Here is a 14937-nt window from a genome sequence, read left to right as displayed (position 1 = left end):
AAAATGGATCTCGGGTACCTAAAAGGGTATTATGGTCATTTCACATCTATTTATAATTCAAGACTATCTCACAACCCGATCCGAATCTATTTATGATCTGGATCTGACCCTGTCAGATTGGATCTAGATTCATTACTTATCTAAATACATAACAGTTTGACTGGATATAGAATAATCTAACTAGATCCTAGACAATCTAACCGGATCCAGAACACTCTGACTGGATTCATACACTCTCACTGGATCCAGAACGGTCTAATCTAGACCTAGTTCTGATATGGATCCAAGAGTGATCCAATCAGATCTAGAGTAATCAATCTGGATCCAGAATAGGTCTGAATCAAACTGAATCTGAACTAAGAACCCAGATCCAGTTAGACTGAACCAGTTTGGCTTGACTCGGGTTTATCCAAACCGGTTCGATTCAGACCCAATTCGGTTTAGACCAATTCCTCAAGAACCAGTTTGGTCTGAATCGACCCATATAAACCGGTTCGGCGAGACCCGATTTGTTCTGAACCGGTTCAACCAACAAACTCTTTTTTTTCTATCTGGATCGATCTTGGTCTGGGTGCGACCCAGACCGACTCGTTTCAGTTCGGTCTAGGTCGCACCCAGGCTGAACCGACCACACATTTTTTTTGAATGCAAAATTGGTCTGGGGACGACCTAGACTGACACGTTTTGGTCTAAGTCGCACCCAAACTTTGCCTCGGTCTGCTCTAAAAAGCCGAAACTGACAAATCCATATCTCTCTCTCTCTATATATATATAAAAATAAATATATAAATATATATATGTATATATATATATATATATATATATATATATATATATATATATATATATATATATATATATATATATATATATATATATATATAGAAAGAGAGACAGAGAGAGAGAACCATTCATTTCTTTCATCGCGAAGGATCGGAGAAACTGACAAATCCATAACCCTGTGTCTTTCCGGTCCCATAATATCTTAATACCTTTACAAAGTTTTGGCATGAAACAATGAAACAATGTACGACATCGAATCAGTTTTCATAAAACGTAGCAACATGTTGCCTGTTTGGGAGACACAAGTCTTTCAGATATACAACATACAAATGTTCCATCAGCCACAAACGATGATATCACGAGGAACTTCTACGTACATTAAATAGATATACAACATTTGTCCCTCAGGCCCTCTGCCATACCGGTGGGAGTCGAACCTTGGATGAAGGGTTCAGCACCTTCTCCCCAAGCCCTCTGCCACTTATAGTTCTGCAATTTAGAACTGGATCTGGAAGTGGACTTGCTCAAAAAAAAAATTAGTTCTGGAACTGGGTAGTCTTCAGCCTCAGACTGACCTAACGATTTGCAACCATAGTGACAAAACATTTTTTGGGTAAATATTGGCAGCCAAATTCTCGTGAAAAATTGATTCTTTTTTTGGGAAGAAAATGGAAAAACATGTACAATAAAATATTGTAATTATTTTTACAAAGAAAAATTAAAAATAAATTCTGGCATTTTTATTGGAAATTAAATATTGGCCAGCCAAAATCTCACATTTTTTTTTCTTCAAAGAAACGCCAATATTGGTCACTATATGTTTGCAACCCTAGTGAGACAGCTCTTCAAGACTCATGTTGAGATCTTGATCCCTTGGACAGCCATGTTTTCTAGAGTTGTAGTCCCAATTAAAGGTCCATATAATTAGTGAAGTAAACCTTGCCTATTGACACCATGGATATATATCCATATTGGGATTAGAACTGTCAACCGAAGAATATTGGTTTCAAGAGTCCATATTACATAAAATTTGTGCAATCCTCAAGTCTCACCATCTCTGGTTGATAAGGATGGAAGAGTTGGTTATCTTCTGGGATTCTTTTTTCCATCTAAAGTCCAGTTATTTGGTCCTCAATCTTGTAGAAGGGTAAATGGAGTAGAACTACGAGTCCTATCAAGTATCATCACTTAAATTCAGTAACACCCCAAAATCAAGGTCCATCATGTGACTGCCGGTTTTATAAAACTTAATGGGCTTTAAAATAGCATAAAGGAGATTTTAGTGTAAAATTTTTTCATGGATTTACAGGTGGCAGCATACGTTCAAGGACTTAATTTTCAAACTCACCATGAAATGAAGAATTTTGTTTAAAGAAGCATGGCCGAAGATTTCAGTTTAATTCCATGAACATAATTACGTACGTAATCACACCACCACAAAAGCTACAGTTCAACTATAACGCTAAACATGCGTGGGCACCCAAAGCCTGCTACAAATAGAACACTGCTCGCTATATATAACGACCATCTAACCCCTCTTGAATTCACTTAAACCTCTCTCTCTCTCTCTCTCGCTCGCCATGGCTTCTTCTTCTGGTTCAGGAGTAATGGTGCTTTCTCATATGACTGTTTTGGCAGCCTGCATGTTCTTTGTTCCTGCAGCTGTTTCACATTCAGATTGCTACACCTCCATCTTTAGCTTCGGGGACTCGCTTGCCGACACCGGAAACCTGCTACACTCCAGGCCTAGTGGGTTTTCGGTCATAGCCAACCTCCCCTATGGAGAAACCTTCTTTGGGCACCCCACAGGCCGATGCTCCAATGGAAGATTGATCGTCGACTTCATAGGTATTGTCTTTTTGTGCTTCTCTACTTCCATATATAGTCTTTCTCGCTTTTAAAAGAATATGGTGAAAGTTGCTTCCATTTGTTGCCAAGGTGGTTCACAGAGTCATGCATTAATATACTACTGGTCTTGGACGTGATAACAGTGGCATCTACTCTGACTCTTAATTAGCCTGAATTTGCTTACATATCTAAGTTGAATCCAAGAACCAGGTAGGATCAGGTTGGCTGCCATTGGATTAGGATCGTGCTTTGCCGATTCTCGGGGCAAACTATCGATTCAAGATTAATTTAGGCATGCCATGATCAGTGTTCAATTATAGTCACTATATATGGCTGAATGAGTTTGTTGTCTGAGTTACTGGTGTGAAGGCCACAGTAGCGAAATAGAACTACTTAATTAGTAGAGTATTTGAATCAGGGTGGACTTCATGACCTGATAAGGCTTTGAACTCTGTGATTTTAGTGTGATTGTGGGGCCAATTTCACTCCCGTATGATTTAGACCTCGATCATGTTTTGCATGAATATAAGTGTGTGAGTTTCATTTAAGGACTATATATACACTTGTATCTAGCATTGAGTCATCTAGTCACAGTAACTATGTTATGATTTGCTATGTTCAGCAATCTTATGACTAATTTCTAATACCTTTTCAGCCGAGGCATTCGGTCTTCCTCTTCTTCCTCCATATCTGGCTGATCCTGAGGGCAAAGAATACACCAATGGAGTCAATTTTGCTGTAGCAGGAGCTACAACACTTGATGTTTCATACTTTGAGAGCAAGAACATCAATCAACTATGGACCAACAACTCACTAAACGTCCAACTCGGCTGGTTCGACAGGCTTCTACCTTCACTATGCTCTTCAAAAGCAGGTAACCAACATATAAAATCTTGTTTTCTATTCTTCCCACAACAGATGAAAAGAAAAATAAAAACAAAAGCCCACAAGAGCTCTGCTCATCTGGTAGGTAACTTCAACAAGTAATTGACGGGATCATGTCAAGGGTTCGAAACCAACAGGGGGCATCTCTTGCTGCAAGGTCAGGTCAGAGCGGGGTGTACTCCCTGGTGGGCAGGGGGGGATCTTAATGGTTTTACCAACCGAAGGCCTGTCATTGTGGCTACAAAGCCGAAAAAAGAATCTTATGCCATATGTATATAAATGAATTGGATTAGACATGGTGGTTATGATTAGGGGTATCAATGGGTTCAACCTAAATAAGAAGGTCCGACGGTAAGACCCAAAGGGACTGATTAATACATGGAGCCAGGTATGGTTTGTGAAATTTCGTAAGACCTAGGCCCGACCCAAGTTTCGAAAAAGATTCACAAATTTTCAATTAAAAAGGATAAATTTTTTTTTTTTTTATTTTATTTTACCAGGTATGGTTCGGGTCTGGTTCATGTAATCCATATACGATTCAAGTATGGTTTCTCTTATGTTTTTTGGGTCTTGTTGGACCTGGGTCTGAACTTGATCGGTACCAGTATCTCAAATCAAGTCTAGGTCTGGTTCCACGTGGGTCTGAACCAAACCCAACCTATTGACAACCTTAGTTATGATTGAATGCATCAAAATTAAACTAAAAACTTCTTTGTTTCTCATTTGGGGTATGTGATAACAGAGTGCCACCACTTTCTCAAGTCATCACTATTTCTCGTTGGAGAGATTGGAGGGAACGACTACAATTACGCCTTCTTTCAAGGGAAGAGCATTGATGAGGTCAAGGCTTACGTGCATGATGTAGTGAACACCATTGCAGATGCTGTGAATGTGAGTTTTTAACATTTTTCACACTTTGCTACTTTTTTTACCTTTTTACATTTCTTATCTCCATTTAGAAATTTTGAAGGATTTATAGTACCTTTTCATTACCACCAACATCCAGAATTTCACGGATATTGGTATTTCCTAAGAACCTTGATAAACTAGAAAGTTCTTGATTTAGGGAAATGAACAACAACAACAACAACCCACTAGAATTGTTTTTATGACTCTGGTTAAGGCCTATATCACGGCAGCGGTCGACTGCATGGTCAGTGGGGTGGTTGTGAGGGGTGCTGAGATGAAGCCACCGGATCAAACCCCGCTGGTGCATGGGTGTGTCTGAAGCTTTCAGACGTGGGCCAAGTAAGGCAGGGTATAATTAGTCGTAGGGCTCACACGAGATTTTTCTCACTTCGGCGAGGGTTCCTCATCGTAAAAAAAAACAAACATACTCTGGCAAAGGTCTATGCAACTAACTGGAACTGGCCCAACTTGGTTCGACTTCGAACCTTTCAAGCCTTTGACTACTGAACTAACCTAATGAAATGCAGAGACTGGTAAAACATGGAGCAGTGGAGCTGATGATTCCGGGGAACCTTCCCATCGGCTGTTCGACAAGTTACCTGACGGCTTTCGGGTCGCAAAATGCGTCGGTTTATGACCCTCAGATCGGTTGCCTCAAGAGCTACAACGACTTTGCAGTCTACCACAATTCTCATCTGCAAGTTGCCCTCCAAAGGCTAAGGGAGCAACACCCACATGCAAAGATCATTTATGCTGATTACTACGATGCTGCTATGGGTTTTTTCAGAAACCCCAGCCAGTTTGGTATGCCAATGACTCAATTAAATTTACCTGTTTGATTTATCAGTTTCTGACAAGAACAAAAAAATGATATATATATAAATTGGTCTGAATTGGTTTTTGAATCGAATGGATTTTCCCAAGAAAAAGGTCAAATTAGTCTGAATAGAATCAAATCGAATTGTTTTGAATCAATCTATTAAAAAATTCATTTTTTTTTTTAATAGAGCACCCCTGCATCGAATAAAAAAGGGCAGGTTCTATCCGATTCGATTCGATTCGATTGGGATTTGTTAACATCGTATCCAATGATCCAACCTCCAGTTTTTTTTTTCTAAACCAAAATAAATTGGTAACTAATGTTTGTGTTTGCTTTTCTTCATGTGTAATTTTCAGGATTTGAGAGTGCTCTGAGAGCTTGCTGTGGTAAGGGAGAGCCATACAACTTCAACCTTGGGGCCACCTGTGGACAGCCAGGGATCGATGTATGCGGTGATCCATCCAAACATGTGAATTGGGATGGCATTCATCTCACTGAGAAGGCCTACCAGTGGATGGCTAGTGGATTCATCAATGGATTCTTCACTTACCCCACTCTGAGATTACCCCTAGAATATTGCTATTAATTAATCAAGGCTCTCAACCATTCAATCCCTTCAGTAGTATTTTTTTTATTTCATTTAACTCTCAATTGTTTCTCAACAGCTGGTGATTGGATCCCTCAGGAATAGAATAGTCCAAGGAAAGGTCTTACTTTTTTTTGGTCCAAGGACATGCATGGAAGTATACATCTTATAAAGAACTGATGAAATTATTATTTACCTGATTGTTCAAGGTTGCATATATAATGTTCTTTTCTATTTAAATTCCTTCCAGATTTATTTTTTGTTTGTTCATTCTTGTTGTTTTTCTTGAATGCTAAAAAGCACACAAATACAAAAACAAAAACAAAAAAAAGAATTTGGGGTTGATGGCACCTCAAATTTCCAACTGCCCCACCCCACAAAAAAAAAAAAAAAAAAGAATTTGCGGTAGGTCATGGGATTTTTTTCCCTTGGACTATCTAAAGAAAAGCATATAAACATATCTCATTGGGAGTGGTGGTGATGACAAATAGTTGGACCTTAAGGGTGTGCTTGATTGTTTGTCCAAGATTTGATGGAACATAACCGACAGAACACGGAGAGGCCTATTTTGTGTGTTGGATTTCAAGCATCAGCTTCCAAGATTAAATAGTGATTGACTATTTATGATGGCCTTCAAGCTCTGGTTTCTGAAAAATGCCAAAGAGGGGCCTATTCTCATCATTGACCGTTAAACCCAGTTTAGATCTGATCAGTCGATTGAGTCAAATGAGATTAATACCCTCAATTGTTTAAAACACCTGTCGTTCCCTTTTCTACGAGGGTAGATAAGTGTTTTTGAATTGTAAAGGTTAATATAGAAAACTCAAAAGAATAGTAATTTCAAATACGGAAGAGGTTAACCTCATGTATTTGTTTGACTTTTTTTTCAAAAAAAAAAAGAGAGGCTCATATTAGTAAATTTGAAGAATGTGAGGTACTTTTTGGAATCAATGCTAAATAATTCGCACCTAATTGAAATTTGCTCAATTCCTTGCCTTCAATTAATCATAGTGACTAATATAATATTTTCAAGAAATTGCTTGAAAGTTTAAAACGGTAATTTCTTGTGAGATTTTCAAAATATCATGAGATTTAAGGAAAAAACATAAATATCATGATTTAAATGTGATATTTATGCTTTAAATGACTATTTATAATGAAAAAACCATGTGTTTATTTTTAACTAATTTGTATTCATATTTTCTTATAAAATTTATTTTTTACATTTTAAATTTATTTTTTATTGCTAAAATTTTGCCAAAAAATACAAGATTTATGAAAAAATTTCAAATTGTTTTTGAAAAATGATATTTTGCGGTGTCAAAGTAACCTAAGAATAAGATGAGCATAAGTGGTGTGAGTTTTATGAAAATGAGTTTTTTAAAATAATATTTTTAATGAAAACAAGTGTCAAAGCCAGACACAAAATAATAAAAACCGGCTCGCACGAGTGGTGAAATTCGGGTCAAACTCAAAGAACGGAAAATACTTCGTATTCAACACACAATCTAAACTATTCTTTATTGCCAAAATGAAAAAAATAATTTAATAAATAAACAAGAGAGTATTGTCCATGCAGAATTCTTAAACAAATAATAAAGTGTCTTATTACAACCCCAAATAAATTGAATTGAATAAAATAACGCCTATTCTAAAAATAAAAGCAAAAGTGTCTTCAGTGCTTGAAGCTTTTATTCCCTTCTTGATTGATTTGCTTCCCTTTGTCCTTCTCTCTTTAGGTAATGCTTGCTTTCTTGAACTTTTGCTTTTCTGAGAACTCTCTGAGAGCATTTTTGAGGGCCTGAGTAGACCCCAGAGGGTACCTCGAGAATACAAAAAAGGTTTCACCACACGTTCCAAGACTTTTCTGCAAGACACAAAAAGAAAACACACAGCAGAAAAAGAAATCTATGAGAAAATCAAAAGCAAATATGCAAAAAAAGCACAAAAACATGAACTAATTAACACGAATCAACTGTGAACTAATTTACACTAAAAGACGAAATAGCAAAACTACCTAACTAATTAATTCAAGAACTAATGAACAACTAAGCTTAACTAATTCAAGAAATCAAGAACTAACTAAAAAAACCTAAACGAAACTAACTAACACTATATGTTGTACTGTTTATGAATGTAACCGAATAAATAAAATTGAAATATAAAAGTAACCTAGGCTATGCTGAAAATCAAATAAAATAATTAAATAAAAATCGGCTAGACTAATTCTAACTAACTATGCATGATAAACAAAACTTAATACTCTAAAGCATATAACATGAATCCAACGTGATTTAAACTAAAGTAAATAATTTAAAACTATCCTAAGCTACAACCACATGCAATGCATAAAACTAAAACAATGTTAGATATTAAGAAAAACCGCAAATTGCAAAGATCATGAAGATCGGCTAACTAATTTTAACGACTAATTAAACTAATTAACTTCAATCAAACTAATCTATACTAACATTAACTACAAAATTAACCCTAATCTAATCCCTAAAAAAACAAAATTCAACGTGAATTAAAACTAAGAGAAACACACTATTCAAAAATCGGATAACTAAGCATACTTTAAAAAAATGATAATTGCATAAAACTGGCTATTTCTAATGTAATCTATGAAAATAAAATAAAATAAAACTAACTATTTACTGACAAAAGAAAATGCCTAACTTTAATCTAAGTTATTCTAACAAAGAACGATAACGCAATAAAAGAAGATATATTGGTTAATAAAGAAAACCATTATTTAATTGATCTAAAGAACATTGAAATAAACAAAACCTGAAACACATTATTCTAACCTAAACCTAATCAAGAACTAATCAATTGTATACATGAATTGATACAATTTAACACCCCCCATCTCAAACTTAGGGCGTGATGACCGAAAGTTTGTCAAAGAGAAAATTAAATCTGGGAGAACATAGTGCCATTGTGAAAAAGTCTGCCAACTGGCATTCTGAGGTCACATAAGGAAGGTCTGTGATTTTCTGTAAGTAGGCTTCTCTGACATAGTGGTAGTCCATCTTAATGTGCTTAATTGGTAGACTTCTGAAAAGTGTGATTTTTAGCAATATAAATTAATTGCACTTTTATTATCACAACACAATCTTGTAGGTCCTTGGATCAGTACTCCCATATCCTGCAATAATTGATGAATCCACACAATTTCTATAGTTATGGAGGTCATGGCTCGATATTCTGTTTCTGTTGATGCAAGAGACACCTTCTGTTGTTTCTTGCATTTCAATGAGATCTGTGATTTACCTAGAAAAATACAAAAACCAGTGGTGGAGTGACGCGTATTTGGGTAACCTCCCTAATTAGAGTCAGTATATGCAATCAATTCTAAATTAGAAGTTAAGGAAAAAAATACTCCCTTGTTTATTGTGCCTTTATATATCTGATAATACGAAGTACAACACTCATATGAACTGAAGTGAAGGCATGAAAAATGAAGGGTGATGATGGGATTTCTTTGGAAAATCCTACTCCCTATAGGCAACTTGTGAGATCCCTTATGCATCTTAGCATCACACGACCAAGCATATCTTATGCTGTGTTGAAATTGACTTACAGTATGCACGACATGAGATATGTCTGGTCGTGTGATACTAAGATATATAAGTGATCCCACAAGCTCCAGATAGGGAGTAGAATTTTCCAACGAAATCCCATCATCACCCTTCATGTTTGAGCCCACAACTTCTCATAAAATTTTTTATTTGTAATGCGGGACTTGTCAAGATTAATCCCGCAAGCCAATTTAGTTTAAGACAAAAAATAACCTCTATGAGAGTAAGCAATCTCAATACCCCAAAAAAAAAATAACCTCTATGGGATCTTGTCGAGTTACCTAAGAGAGTAAAACCTGTAGAGTGTAAATGAGTCTTTAAGACCAAGAAGGACTCCAAAGGTAACATAGAGAGACATAAGGCAAAATTAGTTGCTAAAAGATTCACCCAGATGGAGGGCATTGATTATAATGAGACATTTTCTCCTGTCTCAACTAAAGAGTCAATGAGAATAATTTTGGCCCTCGTAGCTCATTATGACTTGGAGCTATATCAGATGGATGTAAAAAATGTGTTCCTCAACAGGGATCTAAATAAAGAGGTATACATGTAACAACCACTTGGTTTCTCTCACGATGATCGTTTGGTTTGCAAGCTTAACAAATCAATATATGAACTTAAAGAGGCCTCCCGACAGTGGTATATTAAATTTTCCCAAGTCATTATGATGTTAGGGTTTATAGAAAACATTTTTGATCAATGTATATACCTTAAGGAAAGTGAGAGTAAGTTCATTATATTGATATTGTATGTGAATGACATTTTGCTGGCAACGAACGATATAAAGTTACTTACAGAGATAAAACAGTTTCTTGCATCATATTTTGATATGAAAGATATGGGTGAGGCTGCTTATGTACTCGACATTGAGATCCGTCGAGATAGATCAAAAGATTTTCTAGGCCTCTCTTAAAGATCCTATATAAATAAGGTGTTAAAATGATATGGGATGGAGACTTGTTCTCCTAATTCAACACCCATATCAAAAGGTGACAAGTTGAGCTTAAAGGATTGTCCACAAGACGATATTGACAAAACACATATGAGTGTTTATCCATATGCGTAAGTTGTTGGCAACTTACAATACACTAGACATGTTATCGTCCAGATATCTCTTTTGCAGTAGGGGTGCTTGGCCAATTTTAGTCTAACTAAGGCATACCCTATTGGAAAGCTGCAAAGAAAGTCTTGCGGCATTTGCAAGGGATAAAAGATTATATGTTGATATATCATAAAGTTGATCACCTCGAGGTCATTGTCTACTCGGATGCGGACTTAGGAGGATGCCTTGATAGTAGAAAGTCTACTACTGGGTACATCTTCTTACTTATTGGGAGCGTGATGTCTTGTAGGAGTGGAAAGTAGACGACCACTGTTGCTCACACCATGAAGGCAAAATTCATAGTATTGTACGACACTACCTCGCAGGGCATATCGTTGAAGAACTTTATATCACAGTTAAAGGTGGTCGATTTCATTGAGAAGCCACTGAAGGTCTACTCTGATAATGAAGTTGCGATGTCCTTTTCGAATAATAATAAAAGTATTACAACATGTACACATATGAAATTAAGGTACTTTGTTGTTAAAGAAAGGACAAAGAATCATCTAGTGCATATTGTTAATATTGGTACCAAAGAGATAATTGTTGATCCTCTTATTAAAGGGCTAGCACCAGGATTATGTTCCGAACATGTATTGAGGATAGGGTTGTTAAACTTTTTTTATATATACATATAAAAATAAAGTGATCACATTCATTTCATTGATTCTCGTTATTACTTGTTTGTTGTTAATCTCATAAGGATTAGAGATTCAACTAAGGATCTACATAATAGATCATAAAGGCCAATCTATTCATCAAGTTATTCCCATAAAGTTTTTTGGTTAAGGGTTTATCGTCGAAACAAGTGAGAGAATATTGGTATAAACCACCAGCTAGTGGGGGTGGTTACCCACGATGTGGATACCCCCCACAGAAGATGCTTCTTCCGATAAACTTGCACAGAATAAGGGAGAAGGGTTACACAAACGGTTCCCACTTTGTGCCTATAAAAGAGGTATCATGAGCAACCCTCAAAGACGTGTGAAAACACAGGGTGAAAAACAGAAAAATGAGAGAGGAAATCAGTTGGATATCTTACCTCTCCATTCAGTGTTTTTCCATCCGGTGAGGGAACAGATCCTGCCCACCGCCTGCATCCAGCAGCCTGCGCTCGTGGAGTGCAGCAGTCCGGCTAAGGAGAAGTTTTCTCCTGTTCAGCCACAACCAATAGCTTCCCCTGCACCAGCGTCGATCATCAGCCATCATCCAGTTCATCAATGGCGGCATCAGGTAATCCTGCCTCTGCATTTCTTTTGCATTGTTTTATCAGTAACTTGCTATTGTTGTTTTTATTTGTGCGCTGGCTGGCCGAATCATAACCCAACATATTCACATCTAAAATTACTTATAATATCTCTTAACTCAAGTTTGCACAAACTATCGTGGTATACAAGATTGCACAAACTATCGTGGTATAAAACTCATGAGTCATACTATGAAACTTTGGGAGAGGGTGATTGAGTCTAGGTTGAGGAAGGTTGTCATGATATCGGAGAATCAATTTGGTTTTATGCCTGGAAGATCAACTATGGAAGCTATACATCTTCTTAGACAACTTATTGAAAGATATAGAGAGAGGAACAAAGATTTGCATATGGTTTTTATTGATTTAGAGAAGGCATACGATAGAGTACCTAGGGACGTTCTCTGGTGGACAATGATGAAGAAAGGTGTTTCTCTCAAGTACATTAGTATAATTAAAGATATGTATGTAGGAGTAGTAACCAATGTCCGCACTTGTGGAGGGGTGACAACCAATTTTCCGATAACGGTTGGGTTACATCAAGGATCTGCTTTAAGCCCTTTCCTATTTGCGATAGTGATGGATGAGCTTACGAGATCAATTCAAGAAAATGTACCGTGGTGTATGTTGTTTGCTGATGATATTGTTTTGATTGATGAGTCTAGAGCTGGGGTTAATGCTAAGTTAGAATTATGGAGACAGACATTGGAAGCTAGAGGTTTTAAGTTGAGTAAGAGTAAGACTGAATATATGGAATGTCGGTTTAGTAAGCAACGAAGTAGGGATGGGAGTGTAGTGAAGCTTGGTGAGCAAGATATACCGGTGAATGATTATTTCAAATATTTGGGATCCATCATTCAAAAGTATGGAGAAATTGATGGAGATGTAAATCATAGGATAAAGGTTGGGTGGATGAAATGGAAAAGTGCTACTGGAGTGCTGTGCGATCGTAGAATGCCATTGCGGTTGAAGGGAAAGTTTTATAGGACGACTATTAGACCCGCTTTACTATATGGTACGGAATGTTGGGCTGCCAAGAGACATCATATTCAAAAAATGAGTGTAGCTGAGATGCGGATGCTTAGATGGATGTGTGGAAATACAATAAAAGATAAGATTCGGAACGAAGAGATACGTAAGAAGGTAGGTGTTGCACCCATTGAAAATAAGATGCGAGAGAATCGTTTACGGTGGTTTGGACATATTCGGCGAAGGCCTAATGATGCTCCAGTTAGAAGGTTGGAGAAATGGGAAAATATATTAGTTAAAAGAGGTCGGGGTAGGCCTAGGAAGACTTGGATGGAGATGATAGGAAAGGATATGAATGCTTTGAACCTCACCGAGGACATGGCGTTGGATAGAAATGATTGGAGGAAAATGATTCATGTGGAAGACCCAAAATGAATTTCTTTTTTGGTTCATATCGCTGACCCCAATTGTTTTGGGATGAAGGCGTAGTTGTTGTTGTTGTTGTTGTATCTCTTAACTCAAGTGTGAACACTATACTTTTACCGCAATCGAGTCTCAAGGTGCTCAAACAGTATGATATGATCATTACACCAACATATTTGTATTAATGTACAAAACTTCTTGCAGATTTACCAAAATATTTCTCCTAAATTGACTCACAAAACCTGAAATTTTGTGTCACTAGTTTAATCAACACTATTAGACAAGTAGATTCATTTCTTCAATACGAGTCCAATGCACCAAACCTCGCTCAATTTTGAGTTTGGGGTGCAAAGTTATGCCTATTTTACCAAAATGGATCTCGGGTACCTAAAAGGGTATTATGGTCATTTCACATCTATTTATAATTCAAGACTATCTCACAACCCGATCCGAATCTATTTATGATCTGGATCTGACCCTGTCAGATTGGATCTAGATTCATTACTTATCTAAATACATAACAGTTTGACTGGATATAGAATAATCTAACTAGATCCTAGACAATCTAACCGGATCCAGAACACTCTGACTGGATTCATACACTCTCACTGGATCCAGAACGGTCTAATCTAGACCTAGTTCTGATATGGATCCAAGAGTGATCCAATCAGATCTAGAGTAATCAATCTGGATCCAGAATAGGTCTGAATCAAACTGAATCTGAACTAAGAACCCAGATCCAGTTAGACTGAACCAGTTTGGCTTGACTCGGGTTTATCCAAACCGGTTCGATTCAGACCCAATTCGGTTTAGACCAATTCCTCAAGAACCAGTTTGGTCTGAATCGACCCATATAAACCGGTTCGGCGAGACCCGATTTGTTCTGAACCGGTTCAACCAACAAACTCTTTTTTTTCTATCTGGATCGATCTTGGTCTGGGTGCGACCCAGACCGACTCGTTTCAGTTCGGTCTAGGTCGCACCCAGGCTGAACCGACCACACATTTTTTTTGAATGCAAAATTGGTCTGGGGACGACCTAGACTGACACGTTTTGGTCTAAGTCGCACCCAAACTTTGCCTCGGTCTGCTCTAAAAAGCCGAAACTGACAAATCCATATCTCTCTCTCTCTATATATATATATAAATAAATATATAAATATATATATGTATATATATATATATATATATAAATAAATATATAAATATATATATATATATATATATATATATATATATATATATAAATATATATATATATATATATATATATATATATATATATATATATATATAGAAAGAGAGACAGAGAGAGAGAACCATTCATTTCTTTCATCGCGAAGGATCGGAGAAACTGACAAATCCATAACCCTGTGTCTTTCCGGTCCCATAATATCTTAATACCTTTACAAAGTTTTGGCATGAAACAATGAAACAATGTACGACATCGAATCAGTTTTCATAAAACGTAGCAACATGTTGCCTGTTTGGGAGACACAAGTCTTTCAGATATACAACATACAAATGTTCCATCAGCCACAAACGATGATATCACGAGGAACTTCTACGTACATTAAATAGATATACAACATTTGTCCCTCAGGCCCTCTGCCATACCGGTGGGAGTCGAACCTTGGATGAAGGGTTCAGCACCTTCTCCCCAAGCCCTCTGCCACTTATAGTTCTGCAATTTAGAACTGGATCTGGAAGTGGACTTGCTCAAAAAAAAAATTAGTTCTGGAACTGGGTAGTCTTCAGCCTCAGACTGACCTAACGATTTGCA

General features: G+C 36.9%; 1 protein-coding gene across 1 annotated transcript; it reads left to right on the top strand.

Annotated features, from left to right (window-relative positions):
• The first annotated feature begins 2363 nt into the window (after nt 1–2363).
• LOC149817481 (GDSL esterase/lipase At5g45910-like) lies at nt 2364–5831 on the top strand. The gene is made up of 5 exons (XM_089985410.1): nt 2364–2631; nt 3287–3505; nt 4259–4407; nt 4953–5229; nt 5602–5831. The coding sequence occupies exons 1-5, from the start codon at nt 2364–2366 to the stop codon at nt 5829–5831; spliced, it is 1143 nt and encodes a 380-aa protein (XP_089841536.1).
• Nucleotides 5832–14937: the final 9106 nt, after the last annotated feature.

Source organism: Nuphar pumila, chromosome 13 (genome assembly GCF_984573655.1).
Source record: "Nuphar pumila chromosome 13, dmNupPumi1.hap1.1, whole genome shotgun sequence".
Lineage (NCBI taxonomy): Eukaryota > Viridiplantae > Streptophyta > Magnoliopsida > Nymphaeales > Nymphaeaceae > Nuphar > Nuphar pumila.
The sequence above is the reverse complement of the archived record's forward strand: the minus strand, read 5'-3'. Positions and strand labels throughout refer to the sequence as shown.